At 45.7% G+C, this 13,447-nt stretch overlaps 2 protein-coding genes across 2 annotated transcripts in view; one reads left to right on the forward strand and one right to left on the reverse strand.

Annotated features, from left to right (window-relative positions):
• The window catches only part of MCM4 (minichromosome maintenance complex component 4), a 12,938-nt gene extending 10,989 nt beyond the window's left edge, over positions 1–1,949 (reverse strand). Inside the window, exons 1-5 of the mRNA XM_024127056.3 lie at positions 1,278–1,949; positions 1,088–1,157; positions 874–963; positions 587–750; positions 399–500 (exon numbers count right to left, since the gene is read on the reverse strand). Coding sequence (XP_023982824.1) covers positions 399–500; positions 587–750; positions 874–963; positions 1,088–1,151 — 420 coding nt within the window. The 5' untranslated portion in view covers positions 1,152–1,157; positions 1,278–1,949. The remainder of the gene's footprint in view (positions 1–398; positions 501–586; positions 751–873; positions 964–1,087; positions 1,158–1,277) is intronic.
• Positions 1,950–2,167: 218 nt separating this feature from the next.
• PRKDC (protein kinase, DNA-activated, catalytic subunit) overlaps positions 2,168–13,447 on the forward strand; it is a 164,736-nt gene continuing 153,456 nt past the window's right edge. Inside the window, exons 1-7 of the mRNA XM_024127082.2 lie at positions 2,168–2,321; positions 4,117–4,193; positions 4,296–4,388; positions 4,685–4,759; positions 5,508–5,616; positions 6,263–6,375; positions 6,467–6,566. Of these exons, the coding sequence (XP_023982850.1) occupies positions 2,168–2,321; positions 4,117–4,193; positions 4,296–4,388; positions 4,685–4,759; positions 5,508–5,616; positions 6,263–6,375; positions 6,467–6,566 (721 nt within the window). The remainder of the gene's footprint in view (positions 2,322–4,116; positions 4,194–4,295; positions 4,389–4,684; positions 4,760–5,507; positions 5,617–6,262; positions 6,376–6,466; positions 6,567–13,447) is intronic.

The following is a 13,447-nucleotide window of genomic DNA, read 5'->3' on the forward strand; positions in this document are numbered from 1 at the left end:
AGGGATCAATTAGAAGTATGGGATTAACAGACACAAACTACCAGCCGTAAAGTAGAAAAGCAACAAGAATTTACTGTACAGCACGAAGAATTACATTCAACATCTTATAATAACCTACAAGGGAACATATCAGAAAGAGAAGTATAACCGAGTCACTTTGCTGTACACCTGCAACTACCGCATTACTGTAACTTAACTCTACTTCAAAAAAAGGAAACTGGGAACGGTGTCAGAATTTGGAGACAAGCATAGGTGTTTTTCTTTTCTCCTAAAAACTGAAAAAGACACCACCAATTCTGAGCCACGTGAAGATCTGCTCCTAAATACCAGGGCTACGTGGATGGAGGTGACACGTACTTTCCCCCGCATCTCCGGAGCCCCGAGGAATGAAACCTCACCTGAAAGTTTTCTTTGCACGTTGCCACATTTACATCTGTTCCCCAAATCACGAGTTTTTGGCCCAAAGACTGCTCGCTCGCCACTATATCCTCTGAGGCCGGCTGCAGAGGAAAGGCGACGGGAGCAGGTTCGCGGGGGACGGCCCACCTCGCGCGGCCCACCGCGCCCCGGGCGGCCCCGCACTCACCCCGTCCGAGTGCAGGTCCACCTGCAGCCCTTTTCGCGCCGAGCCCAGGTCAGGCCTCTGCCGCACAGGCGTGCCGCGCACGCCGCTCCTCGGGGTGCCCTCCACCCGCGAGCTGGGGGTGCCGTAGGTCAGCGGCGAGCTCACGTCCAGATCCAAGGGGGCCGCTGGGGACCGCGTCCACAGGGGTGAGCGCGGCGAAGACCCCTGCGGGGCGTCCGCTCCCCCCGCCTGGCTCCCTCCGGCCCCCACGGCCCGGCGGGCCCCCGATGCCCGAGCGGGCAGCGCACCTGCGGGCGGCGCGCGGGGCGGGCTGCGGGGCTCGGCGCCGGGCGACGCGGGCAGCGGCTGCGGCTCTCCCGACGACAGCGGGTCCTGGCCTGTGGGGGAACGGGCACGGCGGCGTCGGCGCGGGCGGCACTGGGGCCGAACGGGGCTGACACTGCACCGCCCGTCCTGCCTCCCCGAGGACCCCGCGGGGCACGATCGCACGCGGACACTCACGTGGCTGAGCGGGGGCGGCCCGCTGGGAGCCGCGGCGGCTCGGAGTGGACGCCGGGGACGACATGGCGAGCTGCGCGACAGGGACGCGGGCTCGCGGGGACGCTCCCTGAAGACCCCCGCCCCTCTCCCCTCACTCCGGCCCCCCGCCCCTCTCCCCAACACCGCCGACCCCGGCCGGACCCAGCCCCACCTAAGGGTCGCGCTCCCGCACCGCTTCAGCCGGGGCCAGATTTCCCGCCGGCGGCACCGTTTTTTCCGACCCCAGCGGCGGCCCACCAATCGCAGCAGCGCCCTCGCGCAGCCGCGCTTCCGGGAGGCACCACTGTGCAGCGGCAGGGGGGATCGGACGGCCGCCCCGCGCCTCGCGGGACACCGACGCACAACTCGCTCGGGGCTCCCCCGCTCCGGTGGTCTTGTCCGAAGCCGGAATGCGATTTCGCGGGAAATCTGGGGAGGCCGCCGGTCAGCGTTCGGGGGCCGGCCTCTACAGGGCGTGCATAAGGAGGAGCCGCTCCTGTGTCCTTTGGGAGTCCAAACGACCCCCCAGCCCTCATCAAGGGCTAGCTGTGGCTTCTGACCCGAGCCGTAGCCTGTTTCTTTCTGCCTCGGGCACTCGGTCAACTCCAATTCGCCACCTGTCCTCCGTATCTATTTCCAGAGGTCGAGGGGTTGGATTCCTGATTCTCCACGAGTTTTGACGTATTGTGCTAAGTGTACTGTGGGCCACACATTCATTAGCCAGCCTCTATCTTAATGCATGTCTAAGCCGTTGATCCTGCAGGGAGGGCTCCCTCCGTGATGGTCTTCGAAACGGTTCCAACGACCGCGCCAGCGCTCGCCCCCGGGGCACTTCTGCGCCCTGCTCTGATGTGCGCCCTCGCCGAGGACCCCGCTCCCTTCCGCCCGCTAAGGCCCCGCCCCTCGCAGGACCCCGCCTCCTGTCTCAGGGGCACTTCCGGGCCCGGACAGCTGTGCGCACGCGCAGGAAGTCCCGCCCCCGCCCCCCGCCCCGCCCCGTTCCCCTAGGCACTTGCGGCCCGGGTGGCGTGTGCGCGCATGCGCGGGCGTTTGCTGGGCGTCATGGCGGACGCGGGGTCTGGAGTGCGGGGTGCTCTGCTTCAGTTACAGGAGTCCTTGTCCGCGGCCGACCGCTGCGGAGCGGCGGTGGCCAGTTGTCAGCTGCTGCGGGGCTTGGGGCAGGAGTGCGTGCTGAGCTCCCGCCCTGCGCTGCTGGGTGGGTACACGGCTCCGGGCTTGCGACAGCCAGTAGCCCGGCAGCCCTTGCGGGTCCGGCGTGGGTGCCTCGCGCGGTGCTTGAACGGGCTGGTCGGAATTCGTGATGTGTGTAAAAGTGGTTTGTCAGCTGCTTCTTTTCTTAAAGGCAGAGGAAAGGTATTTTAAAACCAAAGGTGGTGAAAATGACCCGAATTTGGTATCATTGCTATCCGCGGTGGGGAGGGACAACGAGAGGAGAGTGTTTTCTTCCACCTCAGTGTTGCCTAAACCCACCAGCACCTTTTCCAAACCCGTGTTTGCTGTTCCTTCTTTTGAGAAGCAAGCCATGCTGTTCTTTTAACTCTAGCTATGCCTGGATGGGAACTCTTCCTTTTGCAGCAAACGTGCCTCATTTCAGCATTTTAAAATGTGTCATCGCGTGAAAACATCTGTGATATTCCCTTTTTTTAAAAAAAGGGGAAAGTGAATTTTTTTATTTTTTATTTCATTTATCTTTGGTTGCATTGGGTCTTCGTTGCTGCGCGCGGGCTTTCTGCAGTTGGAGCGAGCGGCACTGCTCTTCCTTGTGGTGCACCGGCTTCTCACTGCCGTGGCTTCTCTTGTTGTGGAGCGCGGGCTCAGTAGTTGTGGCGCACGGGCCGGACCAGGGCTCGAACCCGCGTCGGCAGGCGGTTGCTTAACCACTGTGCCACCAGGGAAGCCCCAGTGTTATTCCCTTTTAAAGCCGCAAGTATGCAGACTCTTCATGTTGTGTCCGCTTAATTAGAAGGTAGATGAGATTTTTTCCCTAAAAAAGTCACTGTTGAATAAGGTGGAGGAATACTGTAAGCAAAGTCTTGAAGAAGATGCTGTGCAGTACCTATATATTGTCAGGGGTGTAATAATGGGGAAATTAATGACCAAATAGCAGCATCATTGTGTAAATGCTTTCTAGTTTGAGTTCTAGGAGTTCAATTTTGTTCCTTTAGTAACTTCGTAAAGCAGTTCCAGGTTCACTCTGCATATCCTGGGTGTGTCCTTTCACTTGAGAGATTATAGGGGAGTGTACTAGTTTTCTGTTGGTGCTAAAACGTACCACTGGCTTGGTGTTTACAACAGTGCAGGTTTGTCAGTCTTACAGTTGTGTGGTTGGAAGCCCAGCACGGGTCTCATCAAGCTGAAACCAAGGCAGCAGGCAGGGCCACTTTCCTTTTCTGAAGGCTCTGAGGGAGAATTCTTTTCCTTTTTCATTCAGGTTGTTAGCAGACTTCAGTTCCTTGCAGTTGCAGCACTGAGGTCCCTTTTTCCTTGCTGGCGTTCCTTGCTTCTAGAAGACCCCTGCATTTCTTGGATTATGCTGCCCCCCTCCCCCTTCCTCCATCTTCAGAGCCAGCAGCAGAGGGTCACGTGACATGCTTGGAATCTGTCCCGCTTTGCTGTACTCCCTCTCCTTCCTCCCTGTTCCACTTGTGAGGGCCCTTGTGATTGCATTGGGCCCACCTGATGGCCCAGGATGCTCACCAGTTTAAGGTCAGCTGATTAGCAACCTGATTTTCATTTGCCATGGAAAGTTAGCATGTTCACAGGTGTGAAACTAGGAATCAGGGTTCTGGCATCTTTGGGGCCATTATTCTGCCTACCTCATTGCTGTGGAACATCGAGAATTTCCCGTTTTCCTTGTCAAAATCCGGCAGCCTTAGTCTAGTGTTTTATCACTTAAGAGGCTGAATTGAGAAACAAGCAACACTTTTAGGGTGGGTTTATGGAGTACCTTGGCAGCTCTCTTATTTGTTTTGTTTGTTTGTTTTTTCCAGCATTACACACTTCCTTAGTTTTTTCCAAAGATTTTGGTTTGCTTGTATTTGTTCGGAAATCGCTTAGCGTTGATGAAGTAAGTTGAAGATTTTCACTTTGCTATTCTAGTATATTCCTTCACGTTGAGGTGACTTTTTTCTTAGCTGTGTTTCTGTAATGTTTATTTCTTTTATTATAGTTTCGTGATTGTAGAGAAGAAGCCCTAAAGTTTTTATGTGTTTTCTTAGAGAAAATTGGCCAGAAGATCACACATTATTCTCTCGATATTAAGGTAAGGAGGAAAAAACGTACCTCGTTATATACCAATGTCCCTTTTAACTTATGATGTAAGTTAAACTTAATTTTATTTCTGCCTTTCTTGTTGGGGAGTTTATTTTTGCTTGATTGTGTTAGAAATTAAGTGGCTATTTTTTTAAAAAGTTAATGAGCTAAGGCCCTTGTGGAAAACTATTAAATTGTAACATATACTGGTATCGCTCCTCCCAGGTGTAGTTTTAGCTGTTAAGTCTTAGTTATAAGAACTAAGGTCTTACTGATGATCTTGATATGTCTCCTTTTCAAACCTAGAATACTTGTACCAGTGTTTATACAAAAGATAAAGCTGCTAAATGTAAAATTCCAGCCCTAGAACTTCTTATTAAGGTAATTAAAAAAATATTTCTAAGTGCATGTATTTTCTATTAAATATATATCTAGAACTGAAAGTTGGAGTTTTGGGTTATGTTTTGGGTGAGAGATGTTGTAGAATCACATTGATGGGTGGAGAAGATGCATGTTTCCCAACCATCACCCAATAACCACCTTGGTATTTTGCCCTCACACCCTTCTGGGTAGCACAGGGAGAAGTTCGGTTGTGAGGGGTATGAAGGGAAGGTAGCGTGGAGTGTAAGGAATTGACTGCCCCTCCGTTACTCTATTACCCTTACTGTGAAAACCTAAACGCTGCTAAGAATTGCCAAAATTTATCTCATTGTGTCTTTGAATGTTTTCCTCAAACCTTACCCTGGGGTGGGTCTGTGTGTTGTATGTAAGTGGCCATTGGGCTCACTCTCATCTAGGTATATGTTTAGATGTGTCTCTTAGAATTTCTTTGGGTCTTGTTGGTCCTTGTCTTAATATGTCTCTGAGAACATGTGTCTAGTCATAGTATAGTTTTCTTGGGAAGGTGAAATTAAGTCTACCTCCCCTTCCCCTTTGTAGCCCCTGTTTTTCCACCAGCCACCTCAACCCGTCCTCCCAAATAACGTGGCTGGATAAGAGCCCTGAGAGGTGGAGAGTGAGTGCCCTAGACACACGTGGGTGTGGAAGTCCGCTGTGTGTGAGTAGGTGCGGTAGACGAAAGCCTTTGTGCTGCTCTCTCTGTACACTCGGCTACCTTGTGTTCTTTCAGGTACTTCAGACTTTGAGAAGTTCGAGCCTCATGGATGAATTTAGAGTTGGAGAGTTATTTAGCAAGTTCTATGGAGAACTTGCATTGAAAACAAAAATACCAGATACAGGTGAGCTGTATTTAAATGTTATTTTAAAAGATATTTTAACAAATTAAAAAATTATTAGTGTAAAACTTAGGTTTTCTCTGCCAAGGTATTTATATGCTTTACAGATGAATTCATTTTACTGAAAACTAACCAAAATGGAGACAAGAAAGAATGTGTGAAGTCTTCTTATAAAAATTTTAATCTTTACAAAAGATTTCTTTAGGGCTTCCCTGGTGCGCAGTAGTTGTGCGTCCGCCTGCCGATGCAGGGGAACCGGGTTCGCGCCCCGGTCCGGGAGGATCCCACGTGCCGCGGAGCGGCTGGGCTGGTGAGCCATGGCCGCTGAGCCTACGCGTCCGGAGCCTGTGCTCCGCAACGGGAGAGGCCACAACAGAGGGAGGCCCGCATACCACAAAAAAAAAAAAAAAAAAAAAAAAGATTTCTTTAAATAGAAAACTCACAATGCGTGTCAAATGTAATTTAGTTTATGATAATAAATTTGCATAAAACGTATCACGGAAGATTCAGTACATAAAACTAGATACTTTGTGTGGCTTATCGTGAAATTATTTTGAACTAAACATCCTTTCATTTTCTTATTTGTGCATTTTTGTTTAACTTATTTAAGTGATTTTAGGCCTAAATTTGTCTAAAATTTATTTTTCAGTTTTAGAAAAGATATATGAGCTCCTAGGAGTATTAGGTGAAGTTCATCCTAGTGAGATGGTAAATAACTCAGATAAACTCTTCCGGGCTTTTTTGGGTGAACTTAAGACCCAGGTATGATAAACTTTATGATCTTCTTTTCTGCTTACATATATCTGCTGAATTTTTCTCTTTTAATGATATCTTGTTAAAACTCTCCTTTCAGATGACATCAACAGTGAGAGAGCCCAAACTTCCGGTTCTGGCAGGGTGTCTGAAGGGACTGGCTTCGCTTCTGTGTAACTTCACTAAATCCATGGAAGAAGGTATCGCTTGATGGCACTTGAGTTTCTTTATTCAAAAACTACTGGTCTCAAATGAATTACTGTGTATTTTTTTGAACTTTTATACCAGTTGTGGATTCACATGCGGCTGGGAGAGACAATAGAGAGATTCCATGTGTCCTTCACCCAGCATCTCCTGATGATGTCTGTCATAGCTGTAGCACGATAGCACAACCTGATAAAATCTGTGGACCTTGCTCAGATTCCACGTGCTTTGTGTGCACACATTTGTGTGTTGGGTTTAGTTTTGTGCAGTTTTAGCAGGTGTCGACTTGTGTATGCACCATGGCAGCCAAGATACTGAGCAGCCCATCACTAGGAGTATCCTTCATGCTCCCCTTTTATGGCCACAGCCACCTCCCCCTCCGCCTCCTTCCTTCCTCCCACTCCCCTCCTCCTATTCGTCCTCCTCCTTTCCCCCTACTCTCCCCTCCCGCTCCTCCCCCTCCAACCTCCCCCTCCTCCCCTCCATCCTATGTATTTTTGATGTGTTCGTGGGGGGAGGTGAGTTCCACGTCCTCCACCCTGCCGTCTTGATCAGTCTCAGAAAGCTTGTATTTTTAAACACAATAGGCTGGTTTGGCATCAGAATCAGTTTTAAGCAGAAGAGCAGAGGCACTGAAGCTGGAATGATGGGCTGACGTCTGTCAGAAGGCCCTTCAGTGCCTGGCAAAGACTGAAGAACTGAAATAAGAGCGGAGCGGGGAAGTGCGGGAGGAGGTTTTGGGGGTAGAATCTACAGGATTTGGCAAAGGTTTAGGTGTGGGGAGTAGCAAGTGTGGCTTCTGGGGATTGTGACGCTGTGACAGAAATGAAATGTGCAGGAGTGGGACTCTGGGTGGTCAGTGTGGCTGTGGACTTTGGTGCTGGCCGGTACTGGATGTCCAGGAGGAGAAGGTAACAGTCCGTGGATGTGGGTGGAGCTGCTTTAAGATGGGGTGGGGCTGAGAGAGGACCCATTTGGGCATCATCAGCTTAGTGAGAGTGGTCGAAAGTGTGAGTCTGTACTGAAGGAGTCCAGAATAACCACTGTGGCATGAAAATTATTTTGAACTGAAGGCATTTGAGAATAGATGTTACTTTTCTTTCTCTTTCTACTCTCCCTCCCCCTCCTCCCCCTCCCCTCCTCCCCCTCCCCTCCTCCCCCTCCCCTCCTCCCCCTCCCCTACTCCCCTCTCAGTGAACACTTGGGTTGCTTCTACTTTTTGACTATTGTGAATAATGCTGCCAGAAAATGGGTGTGCAAATACCTGGAGTCCCTGCTTTCATTTTGGGGGTATATCCCCAGAAGTGGGCTTGCTGGACCATGTGGTAGTTCTATATTCAATTTTTTGAGTAACCACTTTAGTGTTTTCCACAGGGGCTGCACTAATTTACGTTCCCACCAGCAGTGCACAGTTTCTCCGCATCCTCACCAGTACTTGTTGTTTTCTGTTGTTCGATCGTAGCCATCGTAGTGGGTGTGAGGTGGTATCTCACTGCATCTCCCTGATGGCTGATGGTGTTGAGTTTTTTCACAAGTGCCTGTTGCACTCCCTCTCTCTTCTTGGGAGAAATGTCTATTCACGTTCTTTGCCCATTTAAAAAGTCAGATCATTTGACTTTTTGTTACTGAATTGTAGGGGTTATTTGTGTATTCTGCATATCAGTTCCTTATCAGATACATGATTTGAAAATATTTTCTCCTATTCCATGGATTGCCTTTTCACTCTGTTGATTGTGCCATTTGATGTGCAAAAGTTGTTTATTTTGATGAAGTCCAGTTTATCTGTGTTTTCTTTGGTTGCCTGTGATTTTGGTGCCATCTCCAGGAGATCATTGCCAGGTCACTGAATCGTTGTGTGCCTGTGTAGAAAACAGTTTGTGTGGGTCAATCCTTGGTTCTCTGTTCTGTTGGTCTGTGTGTCTGTTCCCCTGCCAACAGCACACTGTCTTTGATACAACTATATAGTGAGCCTTAAATGTCGAGTGCCGTTAAGTTCTCACGTTTTATTCTTCCTTTTAAAGATCATTTTGGTATTATAAAGTCTGTGCTTTTCCACGTCAGTCTTAGAATAAGTTGGTCTGTGTCTGTGAAAAACCTTGCTTGGATTTTGATGGTTGTTGTGCTAAACCAGTAGATCAATTTGGGGAGAGTTGATATCTTTACCACGTTGAATCTTCCAGTCCACGAACACAGTGTACCTCTTCGCTTATTTAGGTCCTCTTTGATTTCCTTCATTAGCATTTTGTAATTCTTATGCTGGAAATCCTTACCTATTGATTTTAAACTCTGTTTAATACAATTTTCTACAGAGCCGTCAGTAGTGTTCTTCTATAGTATCTCAAAATTAAAAGTTTAGAGGATAATCTAGCTATGACAGCATTGTAAGCATTAGGAAATTCATTTCTTTTTACAAGACAAATAAAGCTTTTAACCCCATAAATTCTTCACAAGAAAAAAAATCTGTTTGCCCTTCCTTGTTTTGTTCAGATAATTGCCAAATTTTTCTTCCTCCAGCATGTGTTTGCTTTTACTAAATCGAAACTTAAGAAATTGCCAGTATCCAGTGATTTTGGCCTGTGAAAACAGCAGTTTCGGATGTTTCCACCTAGTGTTCCTATTCACCCCATCTTTGTTGCCTCTGACCAGGAACACTGGCGCATTTCCACCTGCTTTCCCTTCCTCAGTCTCCTCTCTCTTTGCTCCATGTCTGTGGCCAGCTTCCCACCCTGTCAGGTTCCTGCTCAAAGATCTGTTTTCTGAAGCATTTATGCTCCCCCTGTGTGGGTCACTTCCTTGGGCTTCTGTAGTCCTCTCTGTGATAGCACTTTCTGTGACGTATTTTTAATCTACCAGGTAGTATGTTTATTTTGTCACTTGACCATGGTGGCAGGTAATGTTGCTTATTTCTTTTTGTCCTTGCTTCCTATATTAATTGACGTTTGGCGAACAAGAAAAATAATAGCACTTACTGCTTATTTATTGTGTGCTAAAGATTATTCATACTGCAAGGAAAATTCCTGTAATAACTCACCAAGGTAGGTGATAATATCTTTGTTTCATAGATTAGAAATTAGAACTAAGTAACTTCTCCAAAGTCACTCAAGTAGCAAGGTGGGCAGAACAATGACTTCCAAAGATGTCCTCATTCTAATCCCAGCACCTGTGACTTAGGTTATATCACAAAGGAGAGTCAGGTGGCAGACGGGATTAAGGTTGCTCATCACCTGACTGTGAGATGAGGTTATCCAGGTGGGCCCAGTATGATCACAAAGGTACTTAAATGGGTGTGAGGGAGGCTGCATGGTCCCTGTGACGGGAGAAGCTGGCTTTGAGGGTGGAGAAGGGCCCGGAGCCAAGGAGAGCGAGCAGCCTCTAGAGTCAGGAGAAGGCAGCCCTGAAGGCCTCTGGAAAAGAACACACCCGGATGACACCTTGACTTTATGTTATTTTATTTTAGTTTTTCCTTTTGTTTATTTATTTTTTTCCGGCCGTGTCTCACGGCTTGCAGGATCTAATTTCCCTGACCGGGGATTGAACTCGGGCCCTGGCAGTGAAAGTGCCGAGTCCTAACCACTGCACCGTCAGGCAATTCCTTATTTTATTTTTTTAAATGAAGTATAGTTGCAATACAATATGATGTTAGTTACAGGCATACAGCATACAGATCTGACGATGAAATACCTTTGGAAATGACCACCTCAATGAGTCTAGTAACCATGTCACCAAACGAGGTTATGATGATTGACTATATTGCCCATGTTGTGTGTCACATCCTCGGGACTGACTGATCTCACAGTGGGAAGTTTGTGGCTCTTAATCTCCTTCACCTGTTTCACTCATCCTCCCACCTCTGTTCCCTCTGGCAACATGCAGTGTGCTCTCTGTATCTGTCTGTTTCTTTTTTGTTTGTTCATTTGTTTTTTAGATTCCACATATAAGAGACAAATACGTGGTGTTTGTCTTTCTGTGTGACTTACTTCACTTAGCATGATGCTCTCTAGGCCCATCCATGTAGTTGCAGATGGCAAGACTTCTTTGTTTCTTATGGCTGAATAGTATTCCTACAAATATGTATATATACATAAATATCCACCAAATTTTTCTTTATCCATGGGCACTTAGATTGCTTCCATATTTTGCTGTTGTAGATAATGCTGTTTTGAACACTGGAGTGCATATATTTTTTCTAATTAGTATTTTTGTTTTCTTTGGCTAAATACACAGAAGTGAAATTGCTGGATCCTGTGGTGGTTTTTTTTTTTTTTTAATTTTTAAATTAAATTTTATTTTTTTATACAGCAGGTTCTTCTTAGTTATCCGTTTTATACATATTGGTGTATATATGTCAATCCCAATCTTCCAATTCATCCCACCACCACCACCCCCCTGCCACTTTCCCCCCTTGGTGTCCGTACGTTTGTTCTCTATGTCTTTATCTCTTTCTGCCCTGCAAACCGGTTCATCTGTAACATTTTTCTAGGTTCACATGTATGCATTAATATACTATATTTGTTTTTCTCTTTCTGACTTACTTCACTCTCTATGACAGTCTCTAGATCCATCCACGTCTCTACAGATGACCCAAGTTTGTTCCTTTTTATGGCTGAGTAATATTTCATATATACGTACCACATCTTCTTTATCCATTTGTCTGTCGGTGAGCGTTTAGGTTGCTTCCATGACCTGGCTATTGTAAGTAGTGCTGCAGTTAACATTGGGGGGCATGTGTCTTTTTGAATTATGGTTTTATCTGGGTATATGCCCAGTAGTGGGATTGCTGGGTCATATGGTAATTTTGTTTTCAGTTTTTAAGGCATCTCCATACTGTTCTCCATAGTGGCTGTATCAATTTACATTTACCTTCCCACCAACAGTGCAAGAGGGTTTCCTTTTCTCCACACCCTCATCAGCATTTGTTGTTTGTAGATTTTCTGATGGTGCCCATTCTAACTGGTGTGAGGTGATACCTCATTGTAGTTTTGATTTGCAGTTCTCTAATAATTAGTGATATTGAGCAGTTTTTCATGTGCCTCTTGGCCATCTGTGTGTCTTCTTTGGAGAAATGTTTATTTAGGTCTTTTGCCCATTTTTGGATTGGGTTGTTCGTTTTTTTTAACATTGAGCTGCATGAGCTGTTTATATATTTTGGAGGTTAATGCTTTGTTGATTCGTTTGCAAATATTTTCTCCTATTCTGAGGGTTGTCGTTTCATCTTGTTTGTAGTTTCCTTTGTTTTGCAAAAGCTTTTAAGTTTCATTACGCCCCATTTGTTTTTGTTTTTATTTCCATTACTCTAGGAGGTGGATCAAAAAAGATCTTGCTGTAATTTATGTCAAAGAGTGTTCTTCCTATGTTTTTCTCTAAGAGTTTTATAGTGTCCGGTTTTACATTTAGGTCTCTAATCCATTTTATTTGTGTATATGGTGTTAGGGAGTGTTCTAATTTCATTCTTTTACATGTAGCTGTCCAGTTTTCCCAGCACCACTTATTGAAGAGGCTTGTTTTTTCTCCATTGTATATTCTTGCCTACTTTGTCATAGATTAGTTGACCATAGGTGCGTGGGTTTATCTCTGGACTTTCTATCCTGTTCCATTGATCTGTATTTCTGTTTTTGTGACAGTACCATATTGTCTTGATTACTGTAGCTTTGTAGTATAGTCTGAAGTCTGGGAGTCTGATTCCTCCTGCTTAGTTTTTTTCCCTCAAGACTGCTTTGGCTATTCAGGGTCTTTTGTGTCTCCATACAAATTTTAAGATTTTTTGTTCTAGTTTTGTAAAAATATGCCACTGGTAATTTGATAGGGATTGCATTGAATCTGTAGATTGCTTTAGGTAGTAGTCATTTTCACAGTATTGATTCTTTTAATCCAAGAACATGATATATGTCTCCATCCGTTTGTGTCATCTTTGATTTCTTTCATCAGTGTCTTATAGTTTTCTGAGTACAGGTCTTTTCCTCCTTAGGTAGGTTCATTCCTAGGTATTTTATTCTTTTTGTTGCAGTGGTGAATGGTATTGTTTCCTTGATTTCTCTATCTGATCTTTAGTTGTTAGTGTATAGGAATGCAAGAGATTTCTGTGTATTAATTTTGTATCCTGCAACTTTACCAAATTCATTGATTAGCTCTAGTAGTTTTCTGATAGCATCTTTAGGATTCTCTATGTATAGTATCATGTCATCTGCAAACAGTGTCATCTGCAAACAGTGATTCTTCTTTTCCAACTTGTATCCTTTTATTTATTTTTTCTTCTCTGATTGCCGTGGCTAGGACTTCCAAAATTATGTTGAATAATAGTGGTGAGAGTGGACATCCTTGTCTTGTTCCTGATCTTATAGGAAATGCTTTCAGTTTTTCACCATTGAAAAAGCTGTTTGCTGTGGGTTTGTCATATATGGCCTTTATTATGTTGAGGTAGGTTCCTTCTGTGCCCACTTTCTGGAGAGTTTTTATCATAAGTGGGTGTTGAATTTTGTTACAAGCTTTGTCTGCATCTTTGAGATGATCATTTGGTTTTTATTCTTCAATTTGTTGATGTGGTTTATCACATTGCTTGATTTGTGTATATTGAAGAATCCTTGCATCCCTGGGATAAATCCCACTTGATCATGGTGTATGATCCTTTTAATTTGTTGTTGGATTCTGTTTGCTAGTATTTTGTTGAGGATTTTTGTATTTATATTCATCGGTGATATTGGTCTGAAATTTTCTTTTCTTGTAAGATCTTTGTCCCGTTTCGGTATCAGGGTGATGGTGGTCTCATAGAATGAGTTTGGGAGTGTTCCTCCCTCTGCAGTTTTTTGGAAGAGTTTGAGAAGGATGGGTGTTAGCTCTTCTCTACATGTTTGATAGAATTCACCTGTGAAGCCATCTGGTC

The sequence above is a fragment of the Physeter macrocephalus genome, chromosome 15 (assembly GCF_002837175.3).
Source record: "Physeter macrocephalus isolate SW-GA chromosome 15, ASM283717v5, whole genome shotgun sequence".
In the NCBI taxonomy this organism is placed as follows: Eukaryota; Metazoa; Chordata; class Mammalia; order Artiodactyla; family Physeteridae; genus Physeter; species Physeter macrocephalus.